We start from the raw sequence: 14,986 nt of genomic DNA on the forward strand, positions 1-14,986 counted from the left end.
GGTCCTAACAGCGTTGGGTGTGTGTAGTGTACAGGGTAAGGAACTGAACTGGAAACCAGGGAAATGACATAATTGAAATCTACATATTCATTGAAATCTGCATATTTAAGCTTTTGCTGATATGCAAATTCTCTATAGTTTATATATACATACTCCTCTACTGGATCCAGTTCCTTTGTTTGTCTCAGCCACAGGACTACGATGCCTCCTTCTAGCAGTGAGTTGTCTTCAGTCTGCTTCAGGTTCACAGTATCATGTTGAAATTGTTCCTTTTTTGTGTTTTGGGTTGAGACATTGCCACAGTAATATTTCCTGCTAGCATGGCTAATTTGGTTTGCAGTGGAAAAGTACCCTGACCTGTGTCAGTTGTGCAGTCTGGGTTCTTCACTCTGTGTGTCTCATTCAGGATGGTGAAGCCCACTGTGTTGTGTTGCAGTTGTGATGCCGTTTGACACACGAAGTTGCCAAGCCTAAAAGTTAGGGATACATCTCTGTGTCCATATATTGCAATTCATGACCTCTACTTTTATTTACTTTCTCATTCACACATTTTAGACAGAAGTGCTATTAGGTTTATGACGTGCTGCTAAACTTTCACAGAAATCAAATATATTCACTATTTGAAATTTCCACAGATATTCAAGTACTCTCATAAGACAGTTTAAGACATAAGACAGCCCGTCCTTATGAAAGTGCAATTTGCATCTGTCTGTCTGTGTGTGTGTGTGTGTGTGTGTGTGTGTGTGTGTGTGTGTGGACTATACATATGTTACACACATTAAGTGAACAGAAGCGTCAGTAGTGCTTGCTTTTAGAAGTCTAGTGCTGTTTACCTGAGGAACGTTCATCTTTAGTTTAGTCAGTCTTGGTTTGGATGCTGTCAATGCTGCCGATCAGTGATGAATTCTGATGTGAAGAAATTTCCAGAGAAACTGTCAAAAACCAGTTTTGTGATTTGTTCAGAGTACCTTCTGTAACTGTATCTACATACACTTCTAACGTGATGTTACAATGAAAACCCTTCTTTGTTTTGGAAAGATACGTTAATCCCACAGACTAGCACGTATTTCTCCTGTGGTAGATTTAATCCCACAGACTAGCACATATTTTTCCTGTGGTAGATTTAATCCCACGGACTAGCACATATTTCTCCTGTGGTAGATTTAATCCCACAGACTAGCACGCAAGTGCTCCTGATAGGTTTAATCCCACAGACTAGCACATAAGTGCTCCTGTTAGCCTGATATTTCTGTGTTTTATTTTCTGTTTCTAATCCTGCAGGTGACTAGACAGTCAGGAATCTGATTTTTATAACTTGCATTCCTGTTGTATGTAGGCAGTTAAGAATAGATCTTTCACACTAGGTCATCATGTCATGGTTGAAACTAAGTGTACATGTGTGTATGCATGCGTGTGTGTGTGTGCATGCATGTGTGTGCGCACGTGTGCGTTCATGCATGTGTGTGTGTGTGTTCTGCACAAGTTCTGCTCCATGTGTAGTATCCTGCTACATTCTGGAGGACGGATTGGAGCCGGTCTTCCCAGTCAGAAAGTGCAGAGCACTTGTTGCCAGAGTGAGTGAGATTCCAACATGCTACATGGGGATGGTGGATCTGATACAGGCAGGATGCAAATATGAAGCAAATTTTGTTACCTTGTGGTTCAGATGAGTATTGTTACTTGAGTATCGTTACCTGAGTATCATTAACTGAGCACTGAGTATCGTTACCAGAGCACTGAGTATCTTTACCTGAGTATCATTATCTGAGTATCATTACCTGAGTATTGTTACCTGAGCATGAGTATCATTACCTGAGCACTGAGTATTGTTACCTGAGCACAGAGTATCGTTACCTGAGTACTGAGTATCTGACTATTGCTGAGAAAAACATGTTTAGTCTTTTTTTTTGTGGTACTTTTTTCAGTACCACATTTTCATAACAGAGGAAGTTATTCACTGAGCTGTCTGTGTGCTTTAATACTTTCCCCTGAAGCGTAAGTGTGGCTGAGTGCAGCTCCAAGCTCATCTGCTGCTAAGCTGTGTGACGATGGTTTGCTCCTTCGTCCTGTTGAGGGCGCTCACATCCGGTCCTGTGCACCTACGTGGGCAGGAGACTGCGGAGCGACAGGCTGTGTGTCCTGGACTGTAAGCGCTCTTGGGATCTGCTGAGATTGTGTGGAGCTGCCTGGTGTGTCCGATGCACCATGTGGTTGAGTAGAATGTCCCAGGTGGCTTGGTCTAGGCTGACCAACTTGTCAGTTGCAATTTGTCAGCTGGGTCCTGAAATGACAGGCACAAACCTTCCAGACTGAACGTTTGCTAAAATGAACACTTCTGTTAGCAGTCAAGGTGGGAGACAACGTGAGACGTGAGGTGATGCCAGCTAGTCTCTGGTGCCATCACGTTCCTTTGTTTGTTGATCAGTGAAGCTCGAGTAGAGTACAGAGGAAGGGTCTTAGCACCTAGACATCCAGCATTGTGCTCCCTTACACATCCTGGTGTGTCCTACAGGGATCTGGGGACACCACCAAGGTGGCCACCAATTTCTAAGGTCTTTATGAGTTAGTTGTGGACTATTTCTGAGTAGTGGCCTTACTGAACTATAATGTAATAAGACCTCTGCTTCCAACATGGACACTATGTGTGTGTGTGTGTGTGTGTGTGTGTGTGTGTGTGCATGTACAGTGCAACTACAGTGCTGTCCACACTATTTCCTGGAGGGGCTGTGAACATTTACTGCAAACATCACTGGATTTCAGCATACTTAGTTTTAGGAATGTTGAGGTGCTTGTGTTGAGTAGAAGTCAGCAACACAGGCCAAAGCATAAAGGTATTGGTGGGGTATGTCTCCTATTCTTGTGCTCAGTAGAGCTCCAACTGAGGTTCCTGAACATCCATCTTGGGTGTAGTTAATTGTACAGTGGTAGGAGCATTCTTGGATAGGGAAGCACTGTTGGAATTTCTCAGACATTTCTCAGTGACATTGCATAAGTAGAGAACTTGGGCTTGTTGGGGCAGGTGGCTCAGTGTCCGTCCTCAACACAATGTTTGTTGGGAACACTGACCACTTCCCACAGGACAGTCTGCACACCGGGTGGTCTTCACGTAGGGCGGTCTGCATGGAAGGCAGTCTCTATCTAGTTGTTGTGGTTTGCTACATCTCCTCCTGCACACACTCACCTTTTTCTCATTAAGACGTGATCATAAAGCTGTGAAACGCAACAGAATGCACTGAACACTACTCCCCCACCCCCTCTGCCCCTCCCTCCCCTCTCTGTCACATGTCCCTTTCACAGCATAGAAAAGTTCCTGGATTAGCGGAGAATTAGCACAAAGCAGAGACGCCACTTCAGCTCAGCACTGCAAAGTAGCCGGCGAGTGAACGCGGGAGAGAGACACAGCAAGAAAGAAAGAGTGAGAGAGAGACTCCGAGAGGGAGCGAGAGAGAGAGAGAGAGAGAGAGAGAGAGACTGCAAGAGAGGAAAAGCACAGGGACAGAGCGGCACACCGAGGTTGGACACGCACCCCAGCAGCTCCAGGGCCGAGTTCCCGAGTGCGGACGGACATCCTTCCGCGAGAGGACAGATCGCCTCGCCAACATGGAGGAGAAGCAGTGTTCTGGCATTCTGGTGAGTCGTTCTCCTCGCATGGCATCTCTGCTTTCCGCTTCCATCATCTGCTGCTAGATTGCGTTAAGCCTTAAGAGACGACGTTTTCATGCGGTATTTTTTGGGTTTGTTTTTGTTGTTCTGTTCTTTCCTTACTGAGTTTGTGGTGTTTTTTCTTCTAATGCTGAAGTCATGGGACCCACTGATTTGAGAAGTTTTTGAAAGCATTTGGCCAACACGCAATCATTCTCCTCCATGCTGCTCTGTAACTCCCCTTGCTGGGCTACTGATGTGTGAGCACTCAGAGCATCAAAAGGCGTCAACTTATTTTTTTATGAGAAAAGGAGAACATTGTGTTCACGGCACCGGTCTACTGGATCAGAACAAAAGCTCCCGTCAGGTTAGCGTGAGATAAGAACCCAGCCTCTGCTGTCTTTAATACTTTCCCCTGAAGTGTAAGTGTGGCTGAGTGCAGCTCCAAGCTCATCTGCTGCTAAGCTGTGTGACGATGGTTTGCTCCTTCGTCCTGTTGAGGGCGCTCACATCCGGTCCTGTGCACCTACGTGAGCAGGAGACTGCGGAGCGACAGGCTGTGTGTCCTGGACTGTAAGCGCTCTTGGGATCTGCTGAGATTGTGTGGAGCTGCCCGGGTGAACAGAAAGTCCCAGACAGGTCACAGAGTCGGTGTGCGTTGGGATTTCTGAGGGATCTTGTTCATTTCTTTGGACTGCTGTATGTTTCTGTAGTTTCATACATTATGATGTGCATGAAAATGATCATGTATTTTCTTCATATTTACTTAGTATTATACTTTCACTTGGTAGTTTTTTGTTTTGTTTTATTGATATTCCTTATAACTGCCAAACCATTCTCTTCTTCATTATTATTATTATTCATGAATTTTTTTAATTAATTGATTTTTTTCCCACCACCATGTCTAATGCAATATAAAACATCAGAACAGAACAGTCAGAAGTTTGTAGAAATGGCACACTTGCTAACACCGAGCCTCTGGTTTTGTCTGTCGGTGTGTGATCAGAGTGTGTGCGCTCCGGAGAGGAGGAGTGTGTGTGTTCTGGAGAGGAAGCCTTCAGCAGCTTCTGCTGTGGTGTCTCCGGCTTCCAGCCAGAGTGCGCCACACCACTGACTCTTGAGTGCGGCTTTTCAGCTGCATTTGAAAGCTTCATACACGAGGGTTACAGGAGAATGAGGACACAGCTCCTTCACCAGCTCACCGGGGTGTTCAGAACAGTACATATTATGGCTGAGATGTAATGTAGGTGTTCACATACTGACATCCAGACAGGTTCCATAGCCCTTTAGTTTTGTTGTTATAAGCACCATTTAGGATTGCTGTGCAACCTGTGCTCTCTCTAGCCTGTGCTCTCTAGCCTCAGAGCTGAGCATGTTCACTCATTTACAAGAACAACAACAAAAATAGATCTTAAGAAATCCCAATTTGTGTTTTACTCAAATACAATCATGGCAGTTTGTGTTTTTCATTCATGTAACGCATATCCGCTCCTGAAGGTGCAAGGAGAACCTTCCGTCTTGCACGAGAAACACTAGAGTGTTCCACTGGTGTCGTGCGGGGCCCTGGGGAAGTAGAGGAAAGGTCCCGTTCGCTGTGCGGAGCTGCAGGTGTCAGGTCTGCTCTGTGGTTACTGATGATGTGCAGAATGTTATCGAAAACTTAACTAAAGGCGAGTTTTCCAAGTAGCCTTCGAGTGACTGGGATCGCATTTCTTCTTTGTGCTGTTCTGAAGTGCAGTTCTTGCACAAGAATTTGGACTTTTCCATATCAGGAGAGAGCAGCAAACCTGTTCTGAAAACTTCAGCTGTTTGGGAAAATGTAAATATAAACCTGCTCTCCACTTGTCTAATTGGTCAGTGTGATTGTGATAGCTGTTCCTCCAGCACTTGGTAACTGAGGGCAATATTACACAGTGTTTTTGTCATATAACTGTTTTAAGTGTGTGAGTCCTAGTTTTCTAGTAGTATTAGCATAACTAACCTTCTTTCACACTTTGCTTTTGGTCTGATGTGTGTGTGTGTGTGTGTGTGTGTGTGTGTGTGTGTGTGTGTCAGTAGTAATGTGAGAATAAACAGCAATTACTCTTCAGATGAGCATCATGCTAAACATATAGCTTCTTTGTGAGTGTCCTCTTTTATGTGGCTGTGCAGCTAGGATCAGCTGTGCACCACTGAGACTTGGACTCTTATGCCAAAGTTGTGAAAGGGGTCCTTATCTGCTGAGCTGGGGCCCCTTTTCCGGAAGCCTTTCCACCTTGTGGACACATTGATCCTGACTCTGGCACACAACCTTTCCCTGGCCTTTCCCATTCTTCAAGCTCACTGCTGTGGGCGGAGAGACTTCAGCGTGGCCTTCAGACAAACGTAGCGTTGCTGATTGGCGGATTTGTTTGCCCTTCATTCTTGCTGCTGTGTTGTGATTGGTGGAGTGCTGCTGCCTGTTGAATACAGGGTAGCTTGTCCGGATCCTCCGGAGCAGATGGGCGTTTGTGGTGTCACAATAGTGTGTTTGGGGCAAAAGCCTTGTACAGCCCTCACCTCCTCCCCATCAGAAAGGAGCTGTGCAGCCTTAAAGCCTCTTGATGAGGTGACAATGACATGTCTGCTCTGTGTAGCACTCTGCCCTGAGATACACACACACACACACACACACACACACACACACACACACACACACATACTCACACTCACACACACACACACACACACACACACACACACACACACACACACACACTCACACTCACACACACTCACACACACACACACACTCACACACACACACTCACACTCACACACACACACACACACACACACTCACACACACACACACTCACACACACACACACACACACACACACACACTCACACACACACTCACACACACACACACACTCACACACACACACACACACACACTCACACACACACACAGACACTCACACACACACACACACAGTCACACACTCACACACACACACACACTCACACACACACACACACACTCACACACACTCACACACACACACACACACACACACTCACACACACACTCACACACACACACACACACACACACACAGATACACACACAAACAGATACTCACACACACACACACACACACACACACACAGATACACACACACACACACACTCACACACACAGACACTCACACACACACACACACACACACAGAGACACTCACACACACACACACACACACACATACACACACACACACACAGACACACACACAGACACTCTTACACTCACACACACACAGACACACACACACACACACACACACAGACACTCTCACACACACACACACACAGACACTCACACACACACAGACACTCTCACACACACACACACACTCACACACACACACACAGACACTCACACACACACACACACACACACACACGCCTACCTGCTGGGATATATAGTGAACAGAGTGGAAATGAAGGTTGGAGTTCCTGAACGGGAAGGTTTGTCCTCAGCGAGTGTAGTGTGGAGGGTTTGTCCTCAGTCTCTGAGCTCATCCTCCCACTGAAATACAAGTAAAGTCAAAAATTATACAGCATTTTTTTACAACAGATGTTGTCACAAAGCAGCTTTGCAAATGTCGGAGTCCAAGCACCCAGTGAACAGGCCAATACACACACTCAACTTTCCTTCTAAAACCCACCTCTCCCATTACAGATTCATAAAGGGAAGGTGTATTTTAAGAGTTGTGTTTATCCAATACTGAATAAAAAATAGAAGTAATTAATAAAGGTATATATATTTATTGTATTTTAAAGATCTGTATTTTATGGCTTTAATTGTACATGTTCATCTTTCGAACGTGTTTGAGGTGTAGGGCAGCAGTGTTTGGAGGTGTGTGAACTCTCTGCTTAAGGTCACGCCTGCTTCTGGAGAAGGGTTGGGCTTGTGTAGGACATGCATCCCTAACGTCCCTAGAACAGGAACGTTGGCATCTTTGGTACGCTGGTGAACATGGTGCCCTCACGTCCAGGGCAACAGATGTCCCCCAGAAGGGCCAGCAAATGCGATTTCTCGTTTTGAGCAGTCTGATGGCGCACAGTGCTAAGACGGGTTATACAGCAGAGAATGGGTCAGGCCGCGGGGTGGGTGGGGGTAACGGAGGCCACCATGGCGATGGCACAAAGGAAGCACGAGCGTCACCGAATGCGAAACACGTCCACTGCTGCGCTTCCTTGAGGGGAGAAAAACTGAAACAAAACCAAAACAAAACAACACCAAAAAAGAGCTGTTCCCCATGCCAGCAGCCCTAGTGAGCCTCAGGCTTTGGAGTTTGTTCGAAGAAACCACTCAAGCTGAAAATTCTGGTTTTCTGTTTTTCTTCCTCTCTCCTTTTATATGTGGAGGTGCTCACATTTGCACCGAAACTAAACTAAATGACCAACAGCAGTGTGGGGGAGGGGGTATAACTGTAGCGTGCCACTCAGTGCTGTGTTCCTCCCACCGGCCCTCTAAAGCTCCCCATCTCTATTTTGATTGATATTATTTTTGTAAAGTTGAATTGGAGTCCTTCAAAGGCTTTTCACCACATATTTGTTGCGCTTGAGGCTGACTAGCCCCCCTCCCCGCTCTGCTGAATGGGAGATACAGGCCTGGGACGAGGGGGGACCTGCGATTCTCAGGGACCTTCCCCAACGCCTCAACCCTTTCAGGATTATTAATCACTTTTGAAGCTTTTTGTGTCAAGCAGTTTGAGTCAGTTTGATTTTCTCACCCCTTTTTAACACCTTGCAGTAAACATATTCAGCAATACATAGAAAAAATTACAATTCTTAAAGAGATGGTTTTATTTTTAGAGCTCTTGTTCATAATAGTGCTTTTAGTAGTTTGTGGAATCTTTTTAAAACTCTTCGGTTATTCTGAACAGTAGAGGGCTGTTGATGACAAGCGACCTTGACCACTCACAAGCCCCTGAAGACATTCCTGGGCCCCTGTAAACTTTCCTGAGCCGTGTATATGTGACCTCAGTTTAAAACACGCTTGTTTCTGATTTCTCCAAACATGGCTGGCTGTGTACCGCTCTAGGCGTGTGTACTGCCCCAGGTGCGTGTACCGCCCCAGGTGCGTGTACTGCCCCAGACCCCTGCTGTCTCTGCCACGTGTGCTTCATTGTAGGAGTTTCGGATCCTCCTGAGTCCGTGTGAGCTGAGCTGAAGTGCCATGTGTCTCTCCTGGGTCCTCAGCCATGCACCCATATGTCTGTCACAGTGGGGAGGTCATGTGTTCCCCCTTGCCCTGATTTAAGGCCCCTTCACAACTGCTGCTCTCCCCAGAGAGTCCGACTGCCCTTCCAGATTACTAAGGAAAGGGGAAATTATCACCCAACCATCAGTTTAATCTAAAGCGTTGGAGCCAGTCAGATGCCCCCCACCCCCCACAAATACACACGCGTGCACGCACACACACAGTAAACATGGTACAGAAAGTTGTGTGTCATAGTTCCATAAATTTGCTTTTATGATGCTCCAAAAAAGGGCAGTGTGTCTTAAAATGGAAAGGTCCCTCCTGACCCCTGATTGTTGTTCAGACTCCAGTGGGTGTGTGGGATTAACATTTCCATAGTCACTCGGCTGCTGTTGCTTCTGCAGCACAGAACACTTCACATACTGAAACCCGACCCCTGGCTGGGAGGTTAGTAGCAGAATTCAAAAAAGGTTTTCAAAAACCTGTCCGGACTAGAGTATGTCACTGAAGCACTATCCACTGGGAGTGGGATTCACACGGAGCTGATGGAGAAGATTTATGGAGTCGTTTCTGACTGGGAAATTCCAGTTTTACTTTATAGAGCACTGGAATAAAACCAGTACATGGTTGTAATGTGTGTAATGATACATGAACCTTTCCTCTCTGAAATGTCACATTCGTAATTCGAAAACACTCAATTTCCTCTTGAGTAAAGCAAAGTTCCTGTTTGATGTTGTCTGGCAAAATAAATGTTGTGCAATACTATAATGTACATCCACCATCACATGCAGACTGTAACTTTCCATCAATCTGCTTACAGTAACCTGTCGGATGTGTCGTTGTTTGTTTCTGAGGCTCCAGTGCGGTAAATCCCCGGAGCTGTAAACAGGGTTACGTAAAGATGGCACAAGACCTGTTCTGTTTGTCAGAGACTGAGAAGTACAGATCTCTGGAGCATCCAGTTTGTCAACCTAGTGATTTCTAGTGTGATGAAATCCCTACTTCTGGACACCATTTAAAGTTGAAAAAGCAGATGGGCATTAAAGGCAGATTTATAACCGAGATAGAAATTACAAAATGGGTTGATTTTATTGATTTATTATTTTTAGTTTTTGATCAAATTCATTTCTACCCATCATTATTTTTCCACAAACTCACTGAGACCCCAAAACAGGACTGGACAGTAAAGCACTATAAAGCTACAGTGCGAAGGGGTTCAGCGTGGGTTAGTGCAGAGCCGCTCTGAAATTTTGGTTTTGAATATCCTTAGATTTGTGCTTTTATGCTCATGCTTTACTGTGCCTATATCATGTTTGTTTTTTAAAACCGTATTACAGTGAAGCTCAAACAGTTCTCTGAACTTGGACCTAGTGCAAAACATTGCAAGGGTTTTTGCTCAAATTAGATTGCCTATCTTGAGGTTTCATATTCATAATTAAGTGACTTGTATTTTTCTGTAAATGTGAATGCATATGACCTCCAAACCGGCCACATGTATTGATTCGTTTTGCACAGGTGACTTGTGCAAATGAAGAGTCTCTCTGCACGGATGTGGCTGCGAGGATTGATCCGTGCCGTGAGTACTGAATGTAAATGTAATGCGTCGCGTTTTGCGCTGGAGGATGGCGGTCTGCTGTACTTGAGCCAGTCAGGAAGGTGAATTAAAGGCAGTTGCTCTCCATTGTTCTGAAGACGACATTTGTAGTCACAGCCACGTATCCGAAATGAATCTGATTGGACAACATACCAAAGTGATTTGAACCTGTCTTGAAAAGAGGATTTATGTGTTCACACAGCCCTGGTAACCAATCAGATTTGTATCACACTATCGGCAAAACTCGGATTTGCGTCACTTCAAGTTGGTAACGTGAACGTAGCCCTAGAGACCTAGAGTTGAGTTTAAGCTCGTGGACAAGACCAGGCTAAGGTTGCCCCTCTGGAGGAAAAAATATTTATTTGTCATTATGTGGCTGCATAAATACAAGTAGCTCATAAAGCATAAATACACGTTAGACCAAATTAAATCGTCATGTCATCTAAACTTTTATTCCCTCCTGATAGGCACGTGCTCGTGAAACACAGAGATGGGGTATCCCAAAGCAGTAAAAATGCCATGTTGTTATGTTTGTCACGTCGAGCAAAGCTGCCTTACCACATTACCTGACTAACAGAGACAACTATATGGAAGAAGAAACATTAGTTAATCCCAAGTTAATGTGGGCTAGCTGTACAGGTGCTGTGATGATCTCAAAATGTGAAATCATATCTCTGCTTAAACTAGTTAACTAGTGTTAACTTACAATAACAGTGTGAGTTACCCTGTTAATGTAAGTTACAAACCTGCCGTTTTTAATGTCATTAAAAGTTAGAACAATTTACAAATTTAAAATAAGTTTACTTTACACCATTCAGGTACATGATGATCGACACCTAAAACTGGAGTTGGTGGTGTTGCCTTTTTTCAGGCTGGAGCAAACGTGTGCGCATGTTCCAGTGTTAAGTTCCCAGTGTTGTACATTCTGTCACCCGCGTGCTGTAATGACCTGTGACTCTTTGTGTTGTAATGGGACTGAAAATCACGTGAGCTGATTTCCTTATTCTGCAGCCCTCCACACTGTGTGTTTGTTAAAGATTGTTTTCCATGTCTGTCGGACATGCCGCCCCAGACTGTAAACGGGGCGCGAGAGAACAGCGGAAAGAGGCGTTGCACCAAAGCGTGGCACTCCGTTTGAAAAAGTGACATTTTTAGTGCGCAGTAGTATTTTAAACTTGACTGAGGCGCTGTTGTTCGGATTGTCAATAGCGCCAACGTGCCTCGAATTGGAAACACCTGGTTAAGCAGAGTTGCACTTCCTCCCTGGGGAATTTAATGGTCACTTGTCTCTTTCTCTGTTATTTTGGATCCCCCCCCCCACCCCCTGCGTCTCTTGTCCTCTGCTTCCCCCTCCAGCGGTATTCTTGAGCTTATTCTGGACATATCCAATGTCCTGGTCTAGCTGTGTGTGCATTAGTGACAGTTCTGGACTGTATATGGCTCTAGTGAAGTTTTAGGTTAAGATGAACAGGTGTTTGCAAACATAGATGCAGTTCTGCTATGCTGGTAGCTGCTATATTTAGCTGAAACATAAATCAAAACATTTAAGCAAATCAAACCCATCTTAAACATCTTTTCATAGGGGCTTTTTTGCATTGCAAACATTCCTTGAGGAGACCAACTTGGTCATAACCTCATTGCGAACTGGTCCGTCTCCCACTGCCTTCTGCCTTTAGCCATAAGTCACCCATGACTGGAACCCTAACTCTAAGCCTAAGCCCTAACCCTAACCCAGTATGTGCTCGGTTTTAAATGTGCGTGGTTGTTCTACCCTCATCTGCTTGGGGTCTAGCCTAGCTGTAGCTGTACACGCGTTAGCCTACTTGCTGTATAGCTGAGGGCAGCTCTGTTTAGATCGCTGAGGGGAGTCTGGTTCCCTACAGTGTTTACCACTGATTTGGACCATGGGGAAAGGGGTTTTAGAGACTTGGGCAGTTACAGTGTTTGACATCTGCATTTGCTAATGAGCGCTAAATGCCTGATATAACCGTCCAATTACCAGAGCTGGTTTCCCCCAGCCTGTGGTTCCTGTCGTGTCTGCTCCATAGAGGTTAGACTCTAGGCATTCTTTTGTTTTGTTTTGTTTTTTTCAGTTTATGCTCCCCCCTATTATGGCCTCCATTCTCCCACTGATATGGAGCTGTCAAAACAACACAGTGTTCATACCTCATTAGCAGAGCGTTGTTGTGTGGCGGGCTGCTGTTTGGCTAATGGGACTTGGCCGTGGCTGCTGGAGTGTGTCTCGTGCCTGCCGGCATGGACGTCCCTCTGTGCCAGGCCCATAGCCTACATGTGCTGAAGCTCAGCCCAACTGAACCTGAAATGTAGTAAATTTGAACCACTTGTCCTGTTTGCCAGACCTGTTCAGGATGAGACTTTAGCTTTAACGTCAGTTTCCAGATAATTATCAGGCACAATTAGAAGATGATGTGTTGATGTTGGGGAAGGGGAGAATGTTTTATTATACAGCAAGTCACCCCCCCCCCCCCGCCTCTAATAAATCTACTGGTGCAGTGGATCAGTACTGCGCTGGGATCAGTGCTGCTCAGTACTGCGCTGGGATCAGTGCTGCTCTGTTCTGCACTGGGATCAGTGCTGCTCAGTACTGCGCTGGGATCAGTGCTGCTCAGTACTGCGCTGGGATCAGTGCTGCTCAGTACTGCGCTGGGATCAGTGCTGCTCAGTACTGCGCTGGGATCAGTGCTGCTCTGTTCTGCACTGGGATCAGTGCTGCTCAGTACTGCGCTGGGATCAGTGCTGCTCAGTACTGCGCTGGGATCAGTGCTGCTCAGTACTGCGCTGGGATCAGTGCTGCTCAGTTCTGCGCTGGGATCAGTGCTGCTCAGTTCTGCGCTGGGATCAGTGCTGCTCAGTTCTGCGCTGGGATCAGTGCTGCTCAGTACTGCGCTGGGATCAGTGCTGCTCGGTTCTGCGCGGGGATCAGAGCTGCTCAGTTCAGTGCTGGGATCAGTGCTGGGATCAGTAGACCCCCCTACACTTTGTCTATCCACACAAACTCCTTTTGTGATTTCTAATGATTTATCTGATAGAGCCTCCGTAACTGGCTCACAGCCAAGTTAACCCAGTTTGAGAAACTTTGGAGTCTGATGTGATGGTTTTAACAGAGCTGGGTCTTGTAACGAGCCTTTTGCCTTAGGTTTTGTTATGTACTGAACATCATAACATTCAAAGTTTTTATTGACATTTGTCCTCCATGATCTAGTGTTGACTTTTCATATAAACAACTTTGCAATAAAATATTCCCAGTATTTTAAAGTGGCAGTGTGTGTGGTGTTACTCTTACTGTAGAGTACAGATGTTCTTTTTTAATATCGTCTCATATATCTCTTTGACATGCACCTGATCTGCTGCGTGTGGTCCCACATGTTGGGTTTGTATGTGAAGCAGGCAGTGAGGAAGTCTGTGCTGACCTTCCTCACTTAAAGCTCATCATGTCAACTCATAAGGTCTGTTCGTTCAACACACTTCCCACCGCTGTTGGCCCTCGTTAAACACTCGTTAGGCCGAGGGCCAGATGCCTGTCAACTTCTGACACCGCTAACAGGATACTCGCTCGGGCCACAGCCAAGACGAGCACTGAAAGCTCCCTTTTGTTTAAAGCTCTCCATGTTTCTTCCGTATCGTTTTCCTGGCCGTCCGCTTTCCGGCAAACGGCACCTTCCATGCAATGGATGGCTTGACCAGCCACGGCTCGAGACGACAAAGAGCGGGAAATCTTTTGAGCTCCCGGGGAAAGCGAGAATAAATTGGTCATGGGGGGCTTTGGGGGATGTGGCATGGGCGGGGCTGTGCGATGGGCGGGGCCGCAGGGACCGTCTGTCCATTTGCCTGCGGCACTGCAATGGTGATGGATGAGGAGGGTTCGAGAGTCGTGTGTGTGTGTGTCTGAGTGAACAAGGAGCATTGGTGGTCTGGATGGAGCTGCTCGCAAAGCAAGTGGAAGCGTTGCAGAGGCAGCGAGGCTGGCGTTTTGGGGGAACCCATCGCTCCTCATGCCTGGCTGTCATGCGGGAGTGCAGGGCTCCAGGTCTGGCCCCTGCTCAGCTATGCTAGCAGCTCCTCGCTACTCAGTATGCAGCCGAGCTGCTAGAATGACAATGACTCCATTCATGATGGAGGTAGAGGCAAAGGGTTAGGACCTGCCCCCCATCACACAGCAGAAAAGGGCTTGAAAAGGAGGAACGGAGGCGAGGCAGGGGTGTGGGGGGCACTTCCACACCGAATGATTGAGAGAGGCGGAGAGGAAACAGAACTCCATCAGATGAAATGAGGTGAAAATAATTCAGACATTAATCAAGCGCAGCCAAAAGGAGAGCGGTTTGTTTCTCTCTCTCCCTCTATCTCCCTCTCTCTCTCATTCTCTGTGGAAGTGTGGGGAGTAATGGGTGAATGAAGAAGTCGAAAGTGGAAGTTCTAGATTCAGTCGCTGTGCTCCAACCATGTCCAGGTCCAACTGCACTGTGGTTCCTTGCACCGATCAGGTCAGTGTGGGGGT

General features: G+C 46.2%; 1 protein-coding gene across 4 annotated transcripts in view; it reads left to right on the top strand.

Annotated features, from left to right (window-relative positions):
- The window catches only part of slc6a9 (solute carrier family 6 member 9), a 36,080-nt gene that overhangs the window by 3,785 nt on the left and 17,309 nt on the right, over positions 1-14,986 (top strand). For 2 of the 4 annotated variants that reach the window (XM_035536314.2, XM_035536312.2), the window contains exon 2: positions 3,298-3,630. In XM_035536314.2, coding sequence (XP_035392207.1) covers positions 3,601-3,630 — 30 coding nt within the window. In that variant the 5' untranslated portion in view covers positions 3,298-3,600. Of the gene's footprint in view, positions 1-1,377; positions 1,575-3,297; positions 3,631-14,699; positions 14,973-14,986 lie in introns of those variants that run through there. The other 2 variants (XM_081703641.1, XM_035536311.2) reach the window with 2 other exon arrangements.

Source organism: Electrophorus electricus, chromosome 20, assembly GCF_041902795.1.
Source record: "Electrophorus electricus isolate QZ-2024a chromosome 20, ASM4190279v1, whole genome shotgun sequence".
NCBI classification, from domain to species: domain Eukaryota; kingdom Metazoa; phylum Chordata; class Actinopteri; order Gymnotiformes; family Gymnotidae; genus Electrophorus; species Electrophorus electricus.